At 38.1% G+C, this 22,752-nt stretch overlaps 3 protein-coding genes and 1 long non-coding RNA gene across 22 annotated transcripts; 1 reads left to right on the top strand and 3 right to left on the bottom strand.

Annotated features, from left to right (window-relative positions):
- Nucleotides 1-1,195: 1,195 nt before the first annotated feature.
- LOC111803650 (uncharacterized) lies at nt 1,196-1,564 on the top strand. The gene has a single exon (XM_023688160.2). It carries the CDS (start codon nt 1,196-1,198, stop codon nt 1,562-1,564), a length of 369 nt encoding a protein of 122 aa, XP_023543928.2.
- Nucleotides 1,565-2,466: 902 nt separating this feature from the next.
- Nucleotides 2,467-13,830, bottom strand: LOC111803139 (protein CHROMATIN REMODELING 4-like). Of its 6 annotated transcripts, none has more exons than XM_023687423.2 (12): nt 13,389-13,830; nt 12,909-13,021; nt 11,148-11,381; nt 10,726-10,827; nt 9,748-10,563; nt 9,447-9,554; nt 6,542-9,310; nt 6,239-6,396; nt 6,024-6,138; nt 5,638-5,720; nt 4,735-5,371; nt 2,467-4,645 (listed from the first exon to the last, which is right to left on the bottom strand). In XM_023687423.2, the coding sequence occupies exons 3-12, from the start codon at nt 11,364-11,366 to the stop codon at nt 2,660-2,662; spliced, it is 6,993 nt and encodes a 2,330-aa protein (XP_023543191.2). In that variant the 5' UTR covers nt 11,367-11,381; nt 12,909-13,021; nt 13,389-13,830; the 3' UTR covers nt 2,467-2,659. The 6 variants fall into 6 exon arrangements, with proteins under 6 accessions (XP_023543191.2, XP_086983695.1, XP_086983693.1 ...); XM_087127569.1 differs by having other exon boundaries at nt 11,148-11,375; XM_087127567.1 differs by lacking the exon at nt 12,909-13,021.
- Nucleotides 13,831-15,121: 1,291 nt separating this feature from the next.
- On the bottom strand, nt 15,122-20,285 carry LOC111804544 (uncharacterized). Of its 13 annotated transcripts, none has more exons than XR_015422746.1 (6): nt 19,688-20,285; nt 19,066-19,157; nt 18,595-18,837; nt 17,994-18,223; nt 15,795-17,641; nt 15,122-15,272 (listed from the first exon to the last, which is right to left on the bottom strand). It is a non-coding gene; the product is annotated as an uncharacterized LOC111804544 (long non-coding RNA). The 13 variants fall into 13 exon arrangements; XR_015422740.1 differs by lacking the exon at nt 17,994-18,223 and adding an exon at nt 19,546-19,588 and having other exon boundaries at nt 18,595-18,878; nt 19,688-20,255; XR_015422744.1 differs by lacking the exon at nt 17,994-18,223 and adding an exon at nt 19,546-19,588 and having other exon boundaries at nt 18,595-18,878; nt 19,066-19,115; nt 19,688-20,253.
- Nucleotides 20,286-20,942: 657 nt separating this feature from the next.
- On the bottom strand, nt 20,943-22,744 carry TT16 (K-box region and MADS-box transcription factor family protein). Of its 2 annotated transcripts, XM_087127809.1 has the most exons (8): nt 22,596-22,734; nt 22,350-22,556; nt 22,186-22,258; nt 21,945-22,109; nt 21,827-21,868; nt 21,696-21,737; nt 21,279-21,609; nt 20,943-21,123 (listed from the first exon to the last, which is right to left on the bottom strand). In XM_087127809.1, exons 2-8 carry the CDS (start codon nt 22,535-22,537, stop codon nt 21,119-21,121), a joined length of 846 nt encoding a protein of 281 aa, XP_086983935.1. In that variant the 5' UTR covers nt 22,538-22,556; nt 22,596-22,734; the 3' UTR covers nt 20,943-21,118. The 2 variants fall into 2 exon arrangements, with proteins under 2 accessions (XP_086983935.1, XP_086983936.1); XM_087127810.1 differs by lacking the exon at nt 21,827-21,868 and having other exon boundaries at nt 22,350-22,744.
- Nucleotides 22,745-22,752: the final 8 nt, after the last annotated feature.

The raw sequence follows: 22,752 nt of genomic DNA, 5'->3' as shown, positions 1-22,752 counted from the left end.
ACGTATGCGTAATATTGGGGACATGCTAACAGACAATCAAATTTTGGTCTGAAACTACTTAATATTTAAAAATCAAAGGATTAACACTAAAAAAGAAAAATAATAGCCCACTAAAAAACATTCTGAGGTCGATAATCAAACATAAACGTAATATAAGGGATATGTTTACCAACAATAAAAAATAAGGAAACTTTGTGCAATGCAAGTGGATCCAAGTGAAGTTAGAGATGAGCATGTTGTGTCAATCCATGCCCATTAACGATTTATTATTTTCTATTTTTCTAAATAAACATACACTCTTAGACGATTAAGGTTCAGGGCTCTACCTAACCCTTCAACAAGCCTATCTTTGACACCTTGCTTAGGTGTCGTCTTCTCTGCAATGCCCACTCTATGTAGTGTGTTAGATGATACACTATCATTCTCGGTCGCATCATGGCACTCGTCTAGATCCTCGTGTGGTCAGATAGATACCACTTAAAGGTTGCCCCTTTGCTTGTCGCAACATGCGTGTCACAATCTACCCTTGCGTGTCACAATCTACTCTATTCAGAGTCTTACTCAATTTTGATAAGTTTAATGATAAAATAAAACAAAAAAAAAAAAAAAAAAATCATGTAATATAATATATGTCCAACTCAATTTTGATAAGTTTTCCTATGGGTTACTGGTACATATAATCATTCATTAATAAATTATCCTGAAAATACCAAATTAGTCTGGAAAAAGCCAAAAACTGCCCATAGAAAACATGTCAAAAGACTCAAAACGGTATAGTGGCAACGAAATGGAATATAATTTTTTTCCATTTATATTAAAACTTCCCTAAAATTTCAATTTATTCTACCAAATTTTGGGTTAACTAAAAAAAAAAAAAAAATATATATATATATATATATCAAAAAGACAATTAGGGTTTATCAATGCTGGCTCACGTGGAGGACGCATGACTTACTAGAAAGTAAGAACGGCTTCCCTTATTCTTTAATCTTTGATAACCACGCTGAGATCCAAGGATAGAGTTCATATTCACGCGCATTGATAGCGCGTGAAATACACCTGCCCACTTCCCTATATAAATTAACTAAGCAAGACTTTAAACTCACCGTGCCCTCTAACTGTCTCCATCTCCATCGCCTTCCGCTTTCCACATTTCGCCGCTCTTTGCTCTGCAACTTCAACTCACATCTCGCAAATGTGGCTTCTCTGGTGGCCGAAGAACAACGCCTCCGCCGGCGCCAAAACTTGCACATCCTCCGCCGCCGTAACTGCGACTTCGCTCGCCAGGAAGGCCTCCTCCTCCAACTGCAACTGCTTCGCCAAACTGTTGCGCAAACTGAAGAAACGCAGCAGAGTACTCCGTAGCACCGCTGGAGAGAGCAGCAGCACCTTCCAATGCCGCTACGATCCTTTGAGCTACTCTCTCAACTTCGACACCAGCGGCTGCGGAGGCTTGTTAGATGAACATTACTATCACTACTGCGCTTTCTCATCCAGATTCGCGTCCAATCCAGGAAATGTTTCTCATTCTGCTCCTGTTGTAACAGTCACTACTTCTCGCTAGCGCGATCTCTATCCCTAGCATTTTTCTTTCCCCTTTCTTTATCGACCTTTAACTTGTCTGCTACATCAGGTTGATTTTGATTATATATATAAATATATACGGTTCAAGACTTTCAGAGAGGGAAAAAGCACATTGAGATCGAGTTTAGATCATTTTTATTTCATACTCTTGTTTTCTCGTGGAATAATCGAACCAATAATTATGGCTTAAAGAGTGTCAGTATCGTATGATGTGTTCACATGAAAATCGTAGGGAAAAAGTGATGGATGGATAAAGGAATGATAGAGGGAAGAATCAAAATTTGTCAGAGTTCCAATTATGATCATGTCACTTTTGCTTCATATAATCTTTTTCTTCAAAAAATAAAAAACTGAGCATTGGTTTAACTGAGAAAGGGGAATTAGTTTCTTTTTTCTTTTTGAGAACTGAAAATGTAGCAGAGAGCAAAGTGGAGTGGCATGTGAAAACTTGTACCATTTTGGCAGACAAAACTCCGTAATGAATGGTAGCAAATGTACAATACATTAGTTTTATGGCACAAACGGCTTGACTTCATGACTTGTGCTCGGAATGAGCTATGCACACAGGCTGTCTCTTGATAACTTTTCTTCCTTTCGAAGTGGTCAGTCAAATAAGAAAATCTCCTAAGAGATCACCACTAGAAAGTACCTCGATAGCATATTTGATATCCAAGAAAGGAAATGAATTAGATTTACAGTATAGCTTTGGAGTAAATGGTTCGGCCAAGGCTACGAATTTACACAAACTCAACAAAGTACAAGTGCTTTTGGTTCGGTTGAGCTGAATGTTTAACACATTTTGCTTCAAACTTGTGAGGCAAGAATCAGATATGGATCAGACAAAAGAATGTGAAGGTTATTACAGGTCCACAACAGGAGGAATACCCAAAGAGAGAACTATATTTGACATTTCTCTTCAAAAAAGCTTTACACAAGATAATATATTCTAATAATAACCCTACATTTACCAATGCATTTAACTCATTGGGGAATGCCTACAAAAATTCAAGCACATTGACATACAGCCTCGCGCACCACTAAAAAATGACTATACTGTTACACCTTCTTATTACAACTATAGTTCTTGGTCACTTTCATGACGATCCGAGACGGTCCCTTCAGACGATATTTCTTCCCCTTCCCCATCAGTTCTTTTGCTTCGTGAGGGGTCTGATTGTGTCTTACTCGAGTCGTTGCTTCCAGGGGAATCGGCTTTATCTTGATGGTACACATCTAATGAACTGAATGACAACCTCTGTTTTTTCCTTTTTCCTGACGAACCTTTAGAACCCAACAAATCATCATCTGGGTCATGGGAAGTTGATGGTGGGAGCTGCTTTTCAAGGATACTTGAGTTCAACTTCCCTGATACAGATGCCATATGTGAACCCGGAGTGACGCAAGAAGCAACTAACTGAAGAACCTCTGGCGATGGGGATAAGCTCATGCTTGTTTTCTTCTGCTGGTTCGTGTGCAGAGATGAGGATGATGGATTCATGTTCAAGTTCAGAGCAGGCATGCTGCGGTCAGATTCCAGACCTGGAAGCCTTGAAGTTCCTGCCACTTCCTGTGGCTGTGGATGCATGGCATGCGGCGAGGCCAATGAGATGGAGCAAGAAACAGTAGCATCTCCATGGGCAGGGCTTTCTTCAAGCTCCTCCTGCTGGCTGCTGCTTCCTACAACGTCAGCTGGAGAGTGTCTCAAAATAACCGATTTCCGTTTTCTTTTCTTCTTTAGAGCCCGTCTTGGATCTTTGGGTAAAGAGGGAGGTGGACCTGGGTTTACAAATGGGGGAATGCTAATAAACTTGTCCTCCCCATATAGCAAGCGAACTGATTGTGCAACCGCTGACACAGTGGGAGGCAGGTTAGGGTCTAGAGGCTTTGAAGAAACATTTACAGCTTCCCTGAGCCAATGAGGTAGTTTGTCCTTTGAAGAATTGCTATCCGTTACTTCTTCTTTGGAATTTGCTACACTGAGCCCCTTGCTGGGATGATCAGGCAGAAGTCCTGAACCATTTTCCAAGTTGCTAGGTGATTCATGAAATAGTTTCAAAGACCTATCCAAAAGACTAGGCAACTTCCCGTAGCTATCGAGAGCAGGTTCGTTATTCTCCTTTGCCTGTGTATCAAAGCTACGGGAGCCGTTTAAACCCAAGGAACCTAAGTGATTCGTTCCCAAGGGATTGAACATAAAAGGGTTTTCAACAGGCATGGTTGAATTAGTCCCTGATCGATCAGAAACTCCGGCTGAAGATTCTCCCGGAAAATATGTGTGATGGTTCCAGGTTGGTATGTTTGCAAATTGCTCACTTTGTAGACCATGTTGATCTGATGGTTCAAATCGAGGAAGGTTAGGAACAAGATCACCAAGACCCAGTTTAATATCTGTTAGATGGGTATGAAACTTTGGTCCTGTAACTAGTCTACTTCCATGCAGAGCCCGCGTCATCATCCCATCAGGGAGACTTGGAAACGGAGGAGATTTCTGTAATTTACTGTGCTTAGCTGATTTTGGCACCTGAGAAGCTGACCCATCTAAAATCTTTAGTTGCTCCTCCTCCCACCTGGATGACAAATCTTCTGAAGTTTTGTACCTCGAGAATTTCAGTCTAGGATCTTTAAGCATGGCGTCCCAGTTTCCCTTTCCATGCCTACGAACACCAATCCAGAGAAAATCAAGTTCATCTTCTGACCAACCATCTGCTTTTGCTTTTCTTCTGAAGTAGCTGCCTGATGCCGACCCAGTCCTTATCATTATGTTTTCGAGCACTTTCCTATGATTCTCAGGAAATGCAGAGAATGAAGGAAGCATTCGTCCCATACCCAAGGAGGGAGTTTCCTCATCTTGTTGATTGCCCCTAATAACATCTAGAGGAGGAAGCTTTAAATTAGGCAGCAAAGGTATAGTTGGAAGACAACCATTAACAGCTTCAACTCTGCTATCCAGGGACAAATTTGATAAGAAGTCAAGCCGTGCACTTGGCATGTTCTTCGATGGAATTGGATATCTGGGCAGCATTTTCTCGTCAAACGGAAAATTGGGTGGTGTCATCCTTTCCTGTAAACCAGAAATAGACTTGTTGAATAACAGGAAATTCTGAAGTAATAGTTAACAGAGAAAGGCATCCATCTTAATAGGAAATTTACCTGAGCAAATAAAAGATGGCTGTGCACGCGTTCTGCTGATGCAGCTGCCAATTCCTTGTCTGGCACAGCCTCAGCACCACCGATATCAGTGCCACTAAAAGTTCCAGAACTGGGAGATAACTTAAATGGAAAATCAGGTCCAGCTCCTGTTCGGCTCTGCTTACCATTTGATCTCGACAAGTTCTTACGTGATGTCTCTAGCTGATTAGCATTGGGGGCACAAAGTCCAAGGACCGGCAACAAGTTGATCGGGACTGAGTTTGCATGACTGGTGCCCGGAAAATGTTGACTTGGTAGACAATTATCAGGAGACGAATAGCCTAATGGACCAACAGCAAGATCTAAATGATTGCTAATTTTATGCCTTGAAATTCTTCCCAGCCTCAAGGTTGAATCGATCCGGGTCTTTGGAGCATCTGCTGAGTGAACAAGTTTGTCATCCTCCAAGTCAAATACTGAAGTCCTGTCTTTATTAGTTTCCAATGATCCTGCTGCTTGATCTGGAGCGGCTGCATTGGTGTGAGGACACTGTGGATAAGGAAGTGACCCATGTAGAGTCACTCCCTCACGAGAGAAGGACTCTTCCAATGCGTTTCTTTTAGCAAGCCGTTCTTTCTGTCTAGCTCGTAGCTTAGTACTGTTCATCAAAATAAAAGGAATATATACAAAGTCAAATTTGTAAGTATTTTTTTTGTAAGAATAAATTAGTACATAAAAGCGTAAAATTCTGCTCTACTGGGGTTACGTATCTATGAAGTAACGAGCCTGTTTTATTGAATAATCAAAGATTGAAATGGATTACAATAGAGTTCCTATTAAGAGAATAATGTTTCATACTATGTTTTCCCTTCACAAGATAAGAACAATGAGACAGGTAAGAATTGTTGAAAATGTTGAACTTACTATTTTTCTTTTAAAGCTCGTCCTGCTGGAGTATATTCCCTCTCTGGCTCTGGTTCCGGTTCTTTTTCTTCTTCACCCCCACTCTGCTTTCACAAATTAACAATGATGATTAATACACATTGTGTAGATGACAAAACAGTGTAAAGCACTCAAAAATATCATTTTGAGATGTATGGAAGCTTGTTGCAAATCGCTCAACCTCCCTCCGTTTTAACTTATTTGAAAAAAAATCAGAAAATTGTTGTATGACTTAATCTCCTTGGAGGAGAGGGTTGAATAGGTTGGTATTTGGAAGTATAATGTTAATACAAATCAGGGATGTCTATAAATGGATACTGCACACACTAAAAAGAAGCGGTTAATAGAAACCAGGGATATGGAAGTACCTCACTCAATGTTTCACTAGGATGAGGAGCATATGCTTCCCTGTAAGAAACAGCTTTACGGAGGCGTTTCCCACGCCCAAGAGCTGCTTCCTCCTCACTCTGATACTTCTCCCATCTATATTCCGAACAAGCAACGGTTAACACAACTTATCATCTTCCATCACTATATAACAAATCAAGTGAGCTCATACTAATAACAGGCAAACAAGTTTTACCTGATCCGCAAAAGTCTGTCCCATTCATTTTCCTCAGCAACTATCAACCCAATATCCTCTTTCCTTTCTGAATTTTGTGCACAAATATCATCGGTTACGCCAATCGGTGATTCCGCTCCACCTTGTTCTTCTGCTGGTTCATCATTCCAATCGACCGACTAATGGGAATACAAATTGGGAATTTCTAATTAACAACAGAACAATTATAGACTCGGAATTTTTTAAGCCAAAAACAAATATCAATCTATTATGTTCGTGCTACGAATTGCTATAAAATTTAGCTGGTATAAGAAAAATTATAACCTTCACGGTGCCGAGCATGTCGTTCTCTGTATCAGCTTCAGCAGTTTCAGTTACGTCAGATTGAAGGTTCGAACGGTCTAGCAGTCTCAAAATTGCATTTTCATCCCAAACAATCTTATTGCCACTATCTGTACATTTATCCTTGTAGACGTCCCCCAGGGAACCAGTCCTCTTCTTATGCTTATGCTCCATATCTGTCACCGCCTCATCCTTGCTATTACTATTTTCAACTGCGTCCTTCCCACTACTGATGGTTGAATCGCTAAATAATTCTTCTGTACCCCATTTCAAAATATCTTCTACTTCCTTTTGGGATCCTGACTTGTTTACAAAAAGTTGATCAAGCATCAATTTCTTCTTAGCAAGCTGCAAAATGCGCTCTTCAACACTAGCACGAACTACAAGTCGGTATACCAAAAGTCTATTCGACTGACCAATTCGATGTGCTCGATTCATAGCTTGGATATCCGCATGCGGATTAAAATCAGAATCATAAATAATAACAGTGTCAGCAGTTGCCAAGTTAATACCAAGGCCACAAGAGCGTGTTGATAATAGAAAAACAAATCGACTCTTATCTTGGTTAAAGCGTGTAATTGCAGCTTGACGATCTCCCACTGAAACAGAGCCATCTACTCTCTCAAATGTCTTAGGCCCAAATTCTATGGTCAAGTAATCTTCGAGGATATCAAGAAGCTTAGTCATCTGGGAAAATAGTAGAACTCTATGACCCTCCTTATGTAAAATTTTGAGCATTGAATGCAACAACGTCAACTTGGCTGAAGCTTTTATCCGCATTTCATGAAGGAACTCTACAGAACCAGATTCAGGTTCGGTGCCTGGTATAAGATATGGGTGATTGCAGACTTTCCGTAATTGCATCACAATATTTAGCATGGACTGTTGTGCAACACCCTTCCCAATATTTCGTAGTAGCTGATAGTTTTTTGTCAGCATCGCACGATAATATTCAGCTTGGATAGATGATAGCTCAACGGGAACCATTCTTTCCGTCTTAGGAGGAATATTTTGCATCGCATCTTTTTTAAGCCTTCGAAGCATATGTGGAGCAACAAGTTTTTTCAGTTCTTCCACCTTTTCGGCAGTTGTAAGGTCATTAAACTTCTCCTCAAATGAAGATAAAGAAGGAAATGAAGCTGGCTGCAAGAAGTTAAGTAAGTTATACATCTCACCGAGGTTGTTTTGCAGAGGTGTACCAGTCAACAGAACACGATGTTGGAAAGAAAACGTATTAAGCAAGCTGAAAAGCTTACTTCCAGAATTCTTCAAACGGTGGCCCTCATCTACCACAAGTACTTCCCAGGGAACCCCACGAAGATAAGAAGAATCAACAAGAACCATTTCATATGTAGTCAAAAGAACATTAAATTTAAAGGATTCGGTTTTCTTATTCGACTGACTCGGATTGCTGGCATGCCATTCGTATTGACGGATAGTTGCTCTTGCCTTCGCACCACCGTGGTACTCCACAACATTCAAGTTTGGGGCCCATAAAGCAAATTCAGAAAGCCAATTAGGCATTGTGGAGAGTGGGACCAAAACTAAGCAAGGGAGTCTAGCTTTAAACTCGGAATATAATGATGAAATAAAAGCACAAGCTGATACTGTTTTTCCAAGTCCCATCTCATCAGCAAGGATTACATTTTTTGACTTGTACCAGCATTTCCTCAACCAGTTGAGAGCTTCAAGTTGATGAGGAAACAATGAACCCCCTTGGAGTTCCTTAGGTTGCTCAGTAAGAGTAGCTATCTCAAACTGTGAGTCGCCATATTTCTTAGGTAAAATTTCCTTTGAAGAGTCCTTTTCAATTGTTTGCTGCTCAAAGTCATTGAACAATTGGATCAGATGTTGAGATTCTTTTAGAACAGATTCTTCTAATTTTTCCCAAGTGCATTCATCGTAAGGAAGGCCACTCCATTTTATAAATGCTTCAAGACCACCATCTTTGCAAGAACGGAGAGAAATAACTCGCTGGGGCTGCTTCCATCGATCCTCACATATATTAATGACAGCAGTCCCATATTTTGCCTTGTAATTTTCAAGTTTTCTCTTTGCTAAAACTTTCAGATGAGACTCAGAAATCCAGGTGTTATGGATATGAGACCTACCAACCCACTTCACTAGAAATTCATAATGTATGGTCTCAGCATTCCTACAAGCAGTATCAGGTAACAAGGAATCTTCTATTTTATTCTCCACACAGCTCCTGATACCTATTACTGCTGTATCACCTTCTGTTATATTATTGGTTTCAAAAGAAGCAACCGTTTCACACACTTTAAGAACATCATTTCCATTAGAACTTCTCAAGCTAATGCCAACATTCTCCTCTGAGATGTTATTTTCCATTGTTCTACCCTGTTCTTCTAACGTTATAGAAGATTCATCTCGATTTTCACTATTCAACGCTGTAGTACAGCAATCAATATTTCCCTTGCTCGACACATCCAGGGCCTTACCTTTTCTTGATTCTTTGTTCACAGATCTTCTATATACCTGTAACTTATCTACCTTTGTATCATTTTTCAAGCTTTCTTCCATATCAACACTTGGACCTACATTCTCTTGATCCTTGATAACATTTTCTGTTCCAACATCTAAAACATCATCAAATGCCGATTTATCTCCAATTTCTCTGGCTTCTTCTGGATTTAGAAGGTCGTCAGGATGGTCATTAATCACAATCTCAGGTAAATATGAGGATTCCTTACTATTACCTTGAACACGACACCCTAAAACTCGATCAACCTGAGATGTTAACCCAGAAAAGGAAAAACAAACAGTGAGAGCATTGTCAGTTTGTTACCTAAGAAACCTAAAAGAGACGAGAAATGTCTGCCATTGAAACATATAGAATTTCACTTTTAGTAGCATAATCATTTACCTGTAACGTCTCACCATCCAGTCCATTTTCACATACCAACATGCCATCGACATGACTTGATACTTTATCAAGCTCAACCAACTTATCTCTGTCTTCAACAGGAGGTTTCTGCATTAAGAAAATGTGATCACTCCCGTATTACAAATCATTTGACAGAAAAACACAATCGGTTCACTTCAGGGGAAAAGAAGTATGGACGTAGGTACAAGAGAGCAGAAAAATGTCAAACTCCAGTAAACTTATAATTCATGCATTCACATCCCAAGAAGCACAAATGAAACAATGGAAGTATTAAAGGTACCTCATCTTTTCCCTCAAGATCTGTGTTCTTGGTCCCAACCTCTTCCTTCGAAGAGGAAGTAGGTATCTCATGGTCAACATGTTTCTGTTTCCGTACGGATTTACTATTTCCAGGACTAGGAGCTTCAACTTTGCATCCAAGTTTTTTTGAAGTGCTAGTTACACACGTTGCCTTTCCAGTCTTATGCTTCTTTTGACCAACATCTTTATTAAACTTCTTTTTCCTTTTCCTAGTCTCCTTCCCCGCAGCAGTAACTGCAAGAACAAGGTTCTTACTCGGAGATGCATCCTCACAAGAAATTCCAATCTTGTTCTCAAGAATATCAAGATTTTTATCAGGAACTTCATCACATGGTTCTAATTTTTCAGCTTTTGAGTGAGGTGAAATCTCCGTAACAGCAGGAACCGACTTTTCTTCCATTTGAGAGTCTGATTGGGATGCATTGCATACCTTTTCATCATCAATATTGGCAGGAGAAGAAACACTTGCAACAGTATTACCATCTGATGGATGAATTGGCTTGGCATTACAAGACAAGTCCATACTGGAGGTGGCTGATTTCCTAGCTAAAGTCTTCACTTTATGAGCTAAGATTGATTTTCTCTTGCTGGAGGATCTCTTCTTGGCAAGAATGGAGCTTCCAAATATTCGAGACACTTTCTCAGTGACAGAAGACTTGATTCCATTTTTGCATTTTGTACTAACAACTTTTGTTCTTGCTCGCTTAGATATGGTGTCCAGACAGCTTGTGGCATCTAATGGTAAATCATTCTTCTGATTGCAGCTTGGACAATGCCACTTACCCATGGGGATACGCTTCAATAAATATCAGATTCATGCAAAAGTTAGACCAGAGCATTGCAAATCTTTACAATGTAAATAGACAATCTTGGAAAAACAGTTAATTTTAATGTAAAGCCCGCAGGAGAAAGACTAAATGTCTGTACCAATAGCAAATTAAAGATTGAATCAACAAACCTTAAGGGGTGGATTAAGACACTGAAGATGGTAGGTCCTTGGACAGCTGTCACAGCATAACAAGTTCCCACCAAGATCACAGACCACGCATTCAAAGAAATACTGGATCAACAAATAATAAGCATATTCAACTTGGAGAGGCAAGTGCATATCTATTGCCTAATATTAGCATTTAACCATAAAATATAAGGAACAAAGTTGAATGGCATAAAATAATTCACAATCAAGAGAACTTTTTCATTAAAAAGGAAAGTTGGAGACAGTATACTCAAGGTTCATACTCCCAGTAATCATCATTTAATCATCGTTTAAAGATAACCATTTATCCCGCATGCTAGAACATTACCTTATATTAAAAGACTTGTAGCAAAAAACTAATCAGAGCTATTCTAATTAGACAGAAAAAAGAACTCATTACTCACCCCATCATTTCCTTTCTTCTTGGATGAAAACTGATCACAACGTACCTCACTTTTCACCTTCCCTTTAGCCAAAGAAATACTTCTAGGGGATTCTATTGCAAGTGACCTGTCATCCCTTTTGTTGTGAAGATCGGTAGCAGAAGGAAGCTTTCTCCTTTTGCGTTTCATGACCCAGTTTCTACTAATAACTTTACTACTCGATGATTCATCCTCATTCATCCCTTAACCCTGCGTCTTGAAAAAAATACAGGTACCACATCGTGAGTTGACATAAAGGTCAACCAGGGCAGAGCATCTAGAAAACGCAGTCGCTTTAAATTTGATGTTCGACAGAGCATCTAGAAAACATAGTCTCTTACACTTCAAAAATATATTTTTTCTCATATAAAAATAAAAGTTTTCGTTGAAGAAACAAGAAACAATTTTGGGCAGGATACGAATGCACCTTCCATATCCACCTATACCAAAGCCATTTTTTAAAAAATAGCAATATTATCCATTATAAGTTACACGTACTATCATAATATCACTTTCTTTTATGAAAAAGCGGAACATGTGACCAAGTAATACTTCCTTTTTGCATTTATTTTTAGGGCACTCTTTCATTTTAATACAAACAAACGGATGTACTTGCATCATTTTAATTCGTTAATTTACGTGAATCCATACTTCCTCTAATCAGTCGAATTAAAAAACGCCCTAATTCATAACCAAAAAAAAGTATGACAATTTTAAAAAATCATTCATAAATACCAATTTTAAATCCACATTTATCCTTAAAAACCAACAGCTAAATTTTGATCCACTCTATGACCCTTCGTTCCTTCATCTTGCAAGAAATTCCCGATTTTCTTCCAATCCCTTGAGCTACCTTAAAAAGGTAAAGCAAAGCAAAACCTAACAGACAAGAGTTAGCCGACCACCCATAAAAGGGCATCTTTTGCTCTCATCATCAGGCCTATTATACCACAGCCATCAGCAGAAATTTCACACAACTAGTATGACAATTGATTCTTTTTTGAATTATGTGAGTACCGAAGCTAGCTTCCACGTAACTCAATTAATCCCGCGGGAAAAATGTTTGATCCTTCTTAGCTAACAAGAAAATCGTAGGATTTTATCTTTAGATATATGGCCAGCATAGGAATTAAACTTATTTCCCTAAAGTTCCTCTACCCTTCTCACGTGCTCCAACAACTAAGCCGATTTATGGTAATGTAGTAAGATCGGGGATTGAGTCTTGAAAACAAAGGACAGCCATCAATCCCACACTTTCCATCTACCAACAAACTTTTGACCATGATAATATCTATACCCCAAAAGATCCAAAACGAAGAAACCAAGTTATTTAAACAAGCATGAGAAGAGAAACTTCTCCTCTCAAAGCAGACAAGCATACTATTATCCAGCAATCCACTATTACTTTGAACTTAACACTAGTCAAATCATCGACAGAGCTCAACCTCTGTGAACTCAAATGGAACTGAAGTTATTACAAGAAATTTACTCCAAGAGTTTTATGCTTGGAAAGAGGCCTCAAGATACTAGTTCAACCCAGAATTAATACGCTGCGATTTAGAGTTCCCTGAACAGAAGTATGTGTGTGTACTGGGAACAAAAACGTAAAGCAGGTGCCATTCCCATTAGCATGCTAACACGGTTGATGATCATGACTAGGCTAGCTAAGCAGAAAATTAAATCTTTTGTTTTAGCAATATGCAGATTAACAAAATGGAGCGTGGAGAACAAATCAACACATACATTGTAACATTAGCAATATGCAGATTAGCCAGAAGAGAAGCAACTATTGCATTGACACAGGTTACTGTCAAGAAGAGCAAACCAGAAGCCCAGAATATGAGAAGCACCCAATGCTGCAAATGCAGAGTATCCACAATGACAAAACTGAAAAGATGATAAAAGTTGAGCAACCTGGGCATGCACTAAAATGAACATACTTAACCCCAAACCCCCATTGAGTAACCAATTATCATGCAATAGTGAAGAACCCAATTACCAAACCCTTCAAAAATATGAAGTTGGAACAACAATCAAAAGTTAAAGAACAAAACATTAGCGGAATCAAGGAGTCCATGTATACAAAGTGGGAGGAAAGGGTAGATGGGGTAAGCTGAAATTGCAGGATTTGAGAAAGAGCGAAGCATATTGGGCAATAATAGATGAGTAAATTAAGGAAAAAAGAGAGTAAGGCAGAAAAATTAAGAAGGGTAGAAGGCATACCTGTGGATCAAAAGCGAAAACAGAGCATGATAGTATGTGATTAAGGGGGGGGGGAGGAGAGTAAAGGGGCAAAAGGAGGTTGGAGAGTTAGGGCTCGAAGAGTTGGGGATGAGAGAAGGGGAGAGAGAAGAATGAAAGAGACAGATGTGGGAGACAGATGAATAAATAGAGAGAGAAGCACATACACACACAAATACGGAATCGCCGGGGTCATAGGACGGGGTTACACTCTGACATGGCAGAGGAGAGAGAGATTGACATTGTGGATTGTATACGTTGGTGTTGGGTTTTGGGTTGTTGTTGCTGTTGATGTTGTTGCTGTTGAAGCCTCCCAGGAATCCCAATCCACTGGATTCTCGCCACGTGTCATCTATACAGCCTTAACGCACTTGCCTTCAGCCACCACTTTGCCCACTTTCCTTTTCCTTTTTCCTCCTCGCCATTCCCTCTCTCTCTCTCTCTCTCTCTCTCTCTCTCTCTCTCTCTCTCGCTTCCTCGAACCACACAGAGAAGAAACCCAAACCAGAGACGAACTTCTCTTCTCTTCTTTTATTCTCTCTTCTCTTCTCTTCTGCCTCATCCTCCTCATTCACCAAATCGATCGCCGCTCTTCAATAACAGATCGTCTTCTGTTCATGATTTTAACAATTCAGTTTCAAGCAGAGGCGGCCGCCATTAAAGCATTTCGCAGGAGGATCCCGTTTGCATGGCGGCAGAAGGGGCGTAAGTTGGGGGAATTTGTATATTACTTAATGATGGGCCTGGAAATTAATGAAATTGCCTCTAATTTTGATCTCTGCCCATGCATCAACACGGAACACACATCCCGCCTACTTACTTGCCTTCTTCCTCTTATTACCCAAAATATAAATTAGTTAGCCACAATCTGGATTGCTATCATACCTTTTATCTACCTCCGAATATCTTGCTTTACATATCAAATGTGGCAACGCCTTCCCTTCAAAACTTTCGAAACATTTTTTCTAATAACGCCCCCAAAATTACATCGGACCAACCCATATGTGATCAAATCAACAAAGCGTTTCATAATAAATTATAACCTATCACTTTATCAAAATAATAGATACATTTTATTTTAAAATTTTATGAGGTTAAATGTAAATTTAAAGGAAGATACATAGATTCTCCCTTCCATAATTGTTGAATTAAATAAACCATAAATTCACATTTTTAACCAATCCCATTCACATATATATATATTTTTTTACAATAATTATTACGTTAATTACAAAAACATTTACATTTATATATATATATTTATGCACACCTTTTCAAGAAACTGTCTTTTTTTTCCCTCTCTAAAAAACCCTTAGGTTGTGTCAACAATTATATTATATTGTTTCCATGCTTGAATTGCCTTCCAGAAAAATGAAAAAAGAATATCCTTGGTTGGGATGTAAATTGTGAAACAGCCTACCCTCTAAGTCTCGACCATAAAATGCATCTTACTTTCAGTCATAATATCACTCAGATTCCATTTCAAGATGTTTCAATTTCTTAAAAAAAAAAAAAAAAAAAAAAAATCAGTTGTAGTAGTATGTGAAAGTGGGAGAAGTCGAACTTTTAACCTCTCGATTGACTATATATTTTGATCGGTTGAATTATGTTCAAGCGGTTACCTGAAAAGTCTTCCTAGCTTCTAAATAAGTATATATGGAACCTATTCATAAGTGTATGTAATAATCATACATAAGTATAAGTATAGATGTGAGTGTTTGGAAATAGTTGGGTATTTGCCATTTCAACAAATCATTGCGAATGCATGACGTTTCCATCAATTTCACAAAGCTTACAAGTCTTTCCCTGGCCCCCATTTCTTCAATCTCACCACCACATCAAAAGCCCATTCCAACTACTTAGAACCTACAATAAAAACATTTAACAAGTTATAATTGGTAGAAATTAACATAATATTACACAAAGGACACCTATGTTTTAACTTGTACAAATACAACACTCAGATTATTGAACTACATTCAATAAAAGTAAATAGAATTATATTATACTCAACAAAACATTAAATCATATACAATCAAATACCACAAACAATTTGATTTGGTAATTGTAATACACAAACCATTTGTTAAGCAAACACTTAAGTCCTCTTACCTATGTTTTGTTATCAAATCAAGTTTTGAAAACTAAAAGAAAATAGTTTTTAAGAACTTATATTTGTTTTTATAATTTGATTAAGAATTCAAGTGCTTTTTCAACATAGATTGAAAATCACATCCGAAAAATTGGAAGGAAATAAATATAAATTTTATAAACTAGTATCTATTTAAATAATTATGAAGGCCGAGTGATTGATATTTTTCAAAGTTGGACCACTTCTAAAGTTTTTGGATGAATTAAGGGAAAGGGGACATTGAGTGGTGACAGTACCTGAACTGATGGCTGATAGCACTGTTTTATGTTCATATTGGTATTTCTTGCACCAATGCATTAGCCCTGTGCACGTACACCACAGTATTACTAATACCTGCAAAAGCCTCACAGAAGTAGATTAATTAAAATGCATCAACACTTTGTTCTGTGGCTTTCCTGGGCTGCGAGGAGACTTGAGTTGACATGTGGAAGAAAGAGACTGCCAACATATAGTACACTATATCTCTTAACCTGTTTGAAATGATTTTTAAAACCTTTAAAAATATTTAGAACTTCAACTTAATTTTGACCACAATTGAAAGTACAATCTAACCTAAAAAGTGCATTATGAATACAACTTAAGTCGATTGGGCCCGAGTCTAACAACGTCAGGTTGGTTCATCAACTCTTGCCATTAGCTTGACTTCAATCAACCCGAACCAAATTCAAATCATTAGGTTAGGCACAACTCCTCTCTAGGCCTAATTCAACTCGTTTAAATTTGCCTCTCTGTAACTACAAGCATATATAATATACTCTTGCACCAGAAAGATCGAGGATTATGGATAAATGTAACTGATAGCAATGGCAAGAGTGAGCTCTGTTGACCACCTGTGATCATGAAAAATACAGAGCAAAAATAAAATTAAATAAAAAATTAAATAGCAGGGTTGGGTAGCAAATCTAACAAATATAGACCTGGTATTTAGGTTGTCAGAAAATCAAACCACAGGGCTGCTCCGAGGTGGAACATACTAAGAAGTCCAAAACTTATCATTCATGAATCTAACTTCAGATTCCTTTGTACAACTGATATTTAATTGCGAGAAATGATGCATCTGAAAGTATTTTGGAGTATAACATAGAAGATCCGGATATTTTTAGCCAAAACTAAAGGATGGTATGACAGAAAATGCATTACATAGTTCTCAGCTTCTCACAATTAGCCAAAATATTTACCTAGAAGAGACAACTCAACATATTGTCTAAGAAAACTATATCCTTCCGTGGCAATCCCAAAACACTAGAAAATTTTAATAATTCCATCACAAAAACATGAACTGATGTGAAAGCGACTAGTTGTATTATCTTTGCTTGATTTATAAAAGATCGATGTTTTTCTTGTCATTAAATCTACCAAAAGTCATGTTGAAACTGGAAATCAAATAAATATGCAGTAGGTCGGTTTATTCTTTTCTCGTAAAATAATTCCAATAAAAGTCGCAATTACTATTCTGTTGCCCTCATACTACGACGAAAATGGCCCCCCATACAGCCATCATCTGTATGTGGCACAAAACTAGAAATTCTAGCCAATAAAAAGTACCTCAAGAGTATCAGTACATACAGATGATGCGGCAACCTAAAAGACTAGAAGAACTCCAACCCAGTAATATATCCATAATACTAAGACTATTGTTTTATACGTGCCAATTAAGTAGCATATTGCCAAAAAAAATTCAAACACGTTACAGAACTAAAACAAAAGAGAATCAGTATACTGTTTACGTAAGACTAGAACTATGACTTGAAACATGAATTTCAGGTCCAGATAAGAATATGGAACAATGGAAGTAAGGCAATCTATATGTCATAATTGTACCTCCGTTCACCGCCACTTTGACCCAGTATGCGCCTCAGGAAGATGATGGAAAAGTCGCAGATTACGGAAGCTGGCAGGTCAGATTTGTGAATAAAAAACAATAAACTAAGACAAAGAATAAATGAACCTATCTCAACCCTCATGTTAATGGTACTGAGAATTCATCTGAACTTCACATTTACTCCAGAGAACCATTTTGCACGTCACCAGCTTGACCAGTTGAAAATGACAGATGAAGGTCCATCAGGCCTAGAAAATTTGTCTGAAAAAAAAGCCCCCATCAGACAGTTGTTCTGAAAAGGATGGCTGGGCTCTCAAAATCGAAGGAAATAAATTTAGAAAATATTAATAAATACAACCAATTGACTGACTCTCTATCCCCACCAAAACATTAACAACTTCATCGAGAATCAAGAATATGAATTATAAATACTCGGGCAAGAAGGGGATTTAACTTGAAACTAATAACTTTTGATAACCACTTCAGTTTCTAATTTCTACATGAGCTGCAATATACTATTCCAATTCACAAAAGACAATACTATAGTGACGTACAGTTAACTGTCCTCCCTGTGCAATATGTGGCCCAGCCAAATGCACGTGCACATAAGTACCTGAACTTGCACATGTGACATTTCGTAGGTTCATATATTGAAGTGGAGTTCCCTCAACATTAGAGTAACCGAATCCAACCATCTTTTTTTCGGTGTCAAATGGCGTAACTCCTCCATATTCGAGCTTACGAGAATGAGGTATGGCTGGACATCTTTGTGTATTCATTACCTTTTTCTTTCTAGGATTCTATGAACTGGTTTGTCCTTCAATTCCATTGTATGCCATATCCCTAGAAGTTTAGAAGGATAGATATAAATAGAACTTAAATCAGTAACTCTTCTCTAAATTTTTAGAAGTCCCTAAAGGTGACCAAAAAAGACAGAGTTCAACGTGGCTTCAACAGAAACATAAAACAAGAATGAGTTTTCAAAATCTAGCGACAGAAACATAAATCAAGAGGCCCCACCTAAACGCGTGCGTTATAGTGGGATTTTTAAAACACATGCTACCTCTAAAGCCATGATCTGTTCCCACACACTTGCATATGATTACAAAAATTTAGGTACACATCCCAGATTAAATCAAGTCATACAAAAGTTTTGGCCAACGTACGTTCTCAAATTTTGACCATTGTTACTAAATCATTGAAACCATTCTCACCTTCTCACAAGCCAGATGAATGGGTGACAAGTAGCCTTCAGATCAGACACTTTAGTCAATCTCATGGAAACCTTTACTTTAACCGATTACATCTGCAAGTCACCAACACATAATAGTTCTGCATCACCATCCTGCGCTACACTACTCCTCTCGTGACTCTCCATTTCTTAATGTTGCTTAACCTGTGAAATAGTAATAGTATCGATGTGCTGAAGCAAGAGATGTTCATCCGCAAATGAAGAACTGAAAGAAAAGGGACGCGAAGGTTATTGCAGACACCCTCTCTGCAATAGGAGATTCAAGATATAAAGCAGCTAAAATTAAACTAACCTCTCAAGTAGTTAAAATTTACTGAAGTCTCATTAAAACATCCATGAGATAAAACGCACGAATGCGTCTAATGGCTTTAAGAACATCTGGAATTCAAAGAACTAGTGCAGGGGAAATTATAAAGAGAATAGTATTACTTACAGGTTACCGCGGCCCAAGAGAGAGTTCCAATATCCAGGAGGGTGTCGTCCCTGATCTCCACGAATAATAAAGAAAGGTCTAATCATTCTTCACTAAAAAAAAAAAAAAAAAAACAATAGAATTTCTCATAAAGAAAGAACAAATTGCACACAACAATATTGTTTAGGAACACCAAGTAATTGCACAAGAATGAAACAATTGAGGTCAAATAGGTTCCAGAGAAATAATTGCAACGTAAATCTGGACCATCATCAAACGTTGAGCAACACAAAATACAAACAAATTCTGAAAATTAGCCGCTAGTATATGCAGCATGCTATGACGGTACAATATTAGGTTTATATTCACAGTTAGCAATGTATCAAATGATATCTGAACTTACAATTCATGAAACTTATAACAAAAGGAATGGAGAGAAAAAGAAAGAAAACAGCCCTAACTCCATGTTGGTAAGCATATAAAGTTGAAATTATCAGTTACCAATCAAGATTCCATGTATACTAAGACGGCATACCAATGAAACCTGAGAAAATCGAAATAACATAAAATCTGAATTACGAAACCAAAAATGTTTCGTTCATATACCCAATTACATTTAGAATTGAGTAAGAATATTGTTCACCTGCCCACAACAGAGAGCAGGAAAAAGAAAGCCACTGCAATGATTGAAAGGTCAGGTTGGATCCATCCGGGATATTACAAACGGCCTTTCTGAAAAGGGAAGGCTGTACTCAAAACTTGTTGATTAATTGAAGAAAACAGAGCAGATGGCGATATTAATGATCTGCAAAGCTCTCGTGGTAAAGAAGCAGGTACGTTTTCTGAACCATTTTGCGTCAAAGCAAACAGAGCATCGTTGAGAAAGCAGTCGCTAGAATATTGTAGAGTTAACATGGAGACACCAAAACAGTGAGTATGAACTTGGAACGCGATTCCTCTCACGAGTTAATTTGAGTCGATGAAATGGGAAAAGGAACTGAAATTATGAAGTGGATAATGTTTTGGTCCCACAAAGCAATCGGAAAACGAGTGCGCAGGGAGGCGATGTTGAAGACGACTCGTCTCGCCTTCGAATCAACTTCTTTTGCCAAAAGCCGCAACGGACGGCGGATAAATTAAGGCGCCAAATGTTGGGCCTGGGAACGATTAAAAGGTAAATAAATGAATAAAATAACAATGAAAATAAAACTAGAATTATTTATATTTTTCGCTAAATATCTAAATTTTGGAGTTTACATTTACTTGTTAATTCACTAAATTTTTAATTTTGCCCCTCATAAACTTTGTATGCTTTATGCTTAATGTTTCTCAAATAAATTTGAAATTTTGAAAAATAAATTAATATATCATATACAAAATTAAAATTTATATTTATATTTATTTAAAAGTTTAAGAGTTAAATTTGTAATTTTAATAAAAGTTGGAGATATTTTTATGAACAACTTACATTATATTATTTTGTTGCAGTGAGTCTCAAATGTTTGCGGGTAAATTACATTGTGAAGTTTATGTATAAATTTAGCATAAACTTAAGAAATTTTTTAAAAAATATTATTAAAATAACAAAAAAGAATATATGTATATCCTCCCACCCTCCCCTTCTCGTGGAAGAGAGCAGAGAGTAATAATAATGTTATTAACAATAAATTTCCCTTTTTTTTTTTTGTGAGACGAAACTTAATTGTTTATTCTTCCAAACAATTCATATAAAATTAGGTTTTGTTTGATTTTAGTCCTAAACTTACTTGTGTACATGTTGATTTTTATTTAGTTTAACGAAGAATTGAAGAATGGAGTAACAGAATAAGGTGCGGATTAGGGTTTTAAGGTAGAGAAAGAGAAAGAGGGAAATTGATATGATATGATATGAAATAGTATAGAGAAAGGCATATTGAGTATATATAAGAGCAGAAGAAGAAAGAGGGAGTCTGAAATGATATTAAATAAGTGGGGTTTTGGTGACATGAAATTAGAAGGAGGATATAAATTGGCAGTCAGCACAGCACCAACAGGTTGTTGCCTCCAAACCCTTCTCCTCTAATTTCCACTCCTACTACTCTGCATGCATCAATATATACATAATTTATATATACATAATTTATATATACATAATTTATATATACATAACGAAAAGAATAAGCTTGTAAACATATATAATATCATATTGAAATGCTAACATTGGATGCATGTGAAAGGGTATGGTGGTAGGGTACCGTAGGTGGAGGAATGGAGGTTGATATCTTGAAGATTGGGTTGAAACGGCTGAAGGCGGTACGGAAGGAAGGGCGGCGGTGGCGGCGGAGAGGGCAGTGGGGCGAGCTGAAGAACGCTGCTAGGCTCATGATGATGCTGGTGCTGGTGCTGGTGGTAGTGCTGAAGTTGGAGCTGAAGGTGCGGATGAATATCATTACTACTATTGTCGAACCCAAACCCATCTTCTCCATCCATATTTACTGCCTGCTGATCCTCAACGTCATCGCTTCTTCTTTTCTGCATCATCGCCACCACCTGCTGCTCCTCCATCGCCATCTGCTGCTCTTTTATCTAACCCCCATCATCATCATTATCACTTATTAATTTGATTACAAAATTAACAAAACCACAATCATCCAATGCTTAATTTTAATTACCAGATGGTAAATTTGTTCATTCTCATCCTCCAGCATTTTCTCCTAATATCATCAACCAATCATGGTCATGGAAAAGGGAAAACCTTAATTAATTACGATATATGCATAAATTATGTACAAATAGGAACAACCTTTCTTCGCAGATTGTCGACCTGCTGCTGTAACAGCTCCGACTGCAAAACGCAAATTAATTAATTGATTAATTGATTAATTAATTAATTGATTAATTATCAAATAAAAGTTAATTACCTTCCGAGCACGAACTCTGTCGAGAGAGTTTTGGAGGCGGTTCTCGATATCGTGGAGATCGCGAAGCTGAAAAGTGCTGAAATCCTCGGCGGTGTAGCGTTGCAAACTCAGCTGAAGATCGTCCGTGTCTTTTCTCATGATCCTCAGCCGCCTCTCCAATTCCTCCTAATCAACATTATTACTTGCATTGATTTTGTTTGTTGGAGTGTAAATTATTGTTACATTCACAGATGGAGCGTACCGGATGGTTCATATTCTGCTCCGGAATTGGATTTCCTACAGCAATCTGGTACCTCCGGATAATTTGATCCATGCTGCGAGTGCGAAGGAAAGCAGAAATTAATAGCATTCCTAAGTTTATAAGAAAAGAAAAAAATGTAGGAGGGAGGGAAGTTGTGTGGTGACCAGGCTGGTTGGGTGCAGTACTGGAACAATTTTCCGTTGCTGGAGAAGACGATGAGGCCGATCTGAGCGTCACACAGAACAGAGAGTTCATGAGTCTTCTTGAACACTCCGGCTCGGCGCTTGGAGAACGTAACTTGGCGCGTCGTCCGGTTCTCGATCCTCCTGATGGCGATTTTTCCTCTTCCCATTTCCGAAGCTTCTTCTTCCGCCTTCCTTCCTGCCTTCCTTCCTGCCTGCCTTCCTTCCTGCCTTCCTTCCTGCCTGCCTGCCTGCCTTCCTTCCTTCCTTCCTTCCTTCCTTCCTTCCTTCCTATCGGTAACAAAGGAGTAAATTAGGGGGAGCTTAGAATTGGTTCCAGGGGGTGAACAATAATTAATTAGTTTTTAATGTATACTACCACTTC

Source organism: Cucurbita pepo, chromosome 10 (genome assembly GCF_057944985.1).
Source record: "Cucurbita pepo subsp. pepo isolate OVF chromosome 10, ASM5794498v1, whole genome shotgun sequence".
Lineage (NCBI taxonomy): Eukaryota > Viridiplantae > Streptophyta > Magnoliopsida > Cucurbitales > Cucurbitaceae > Cucurbita > Cucurbita pepo.
This window is presented reverse-complemented; position numbering and strand designations above follow the sequence as displayed.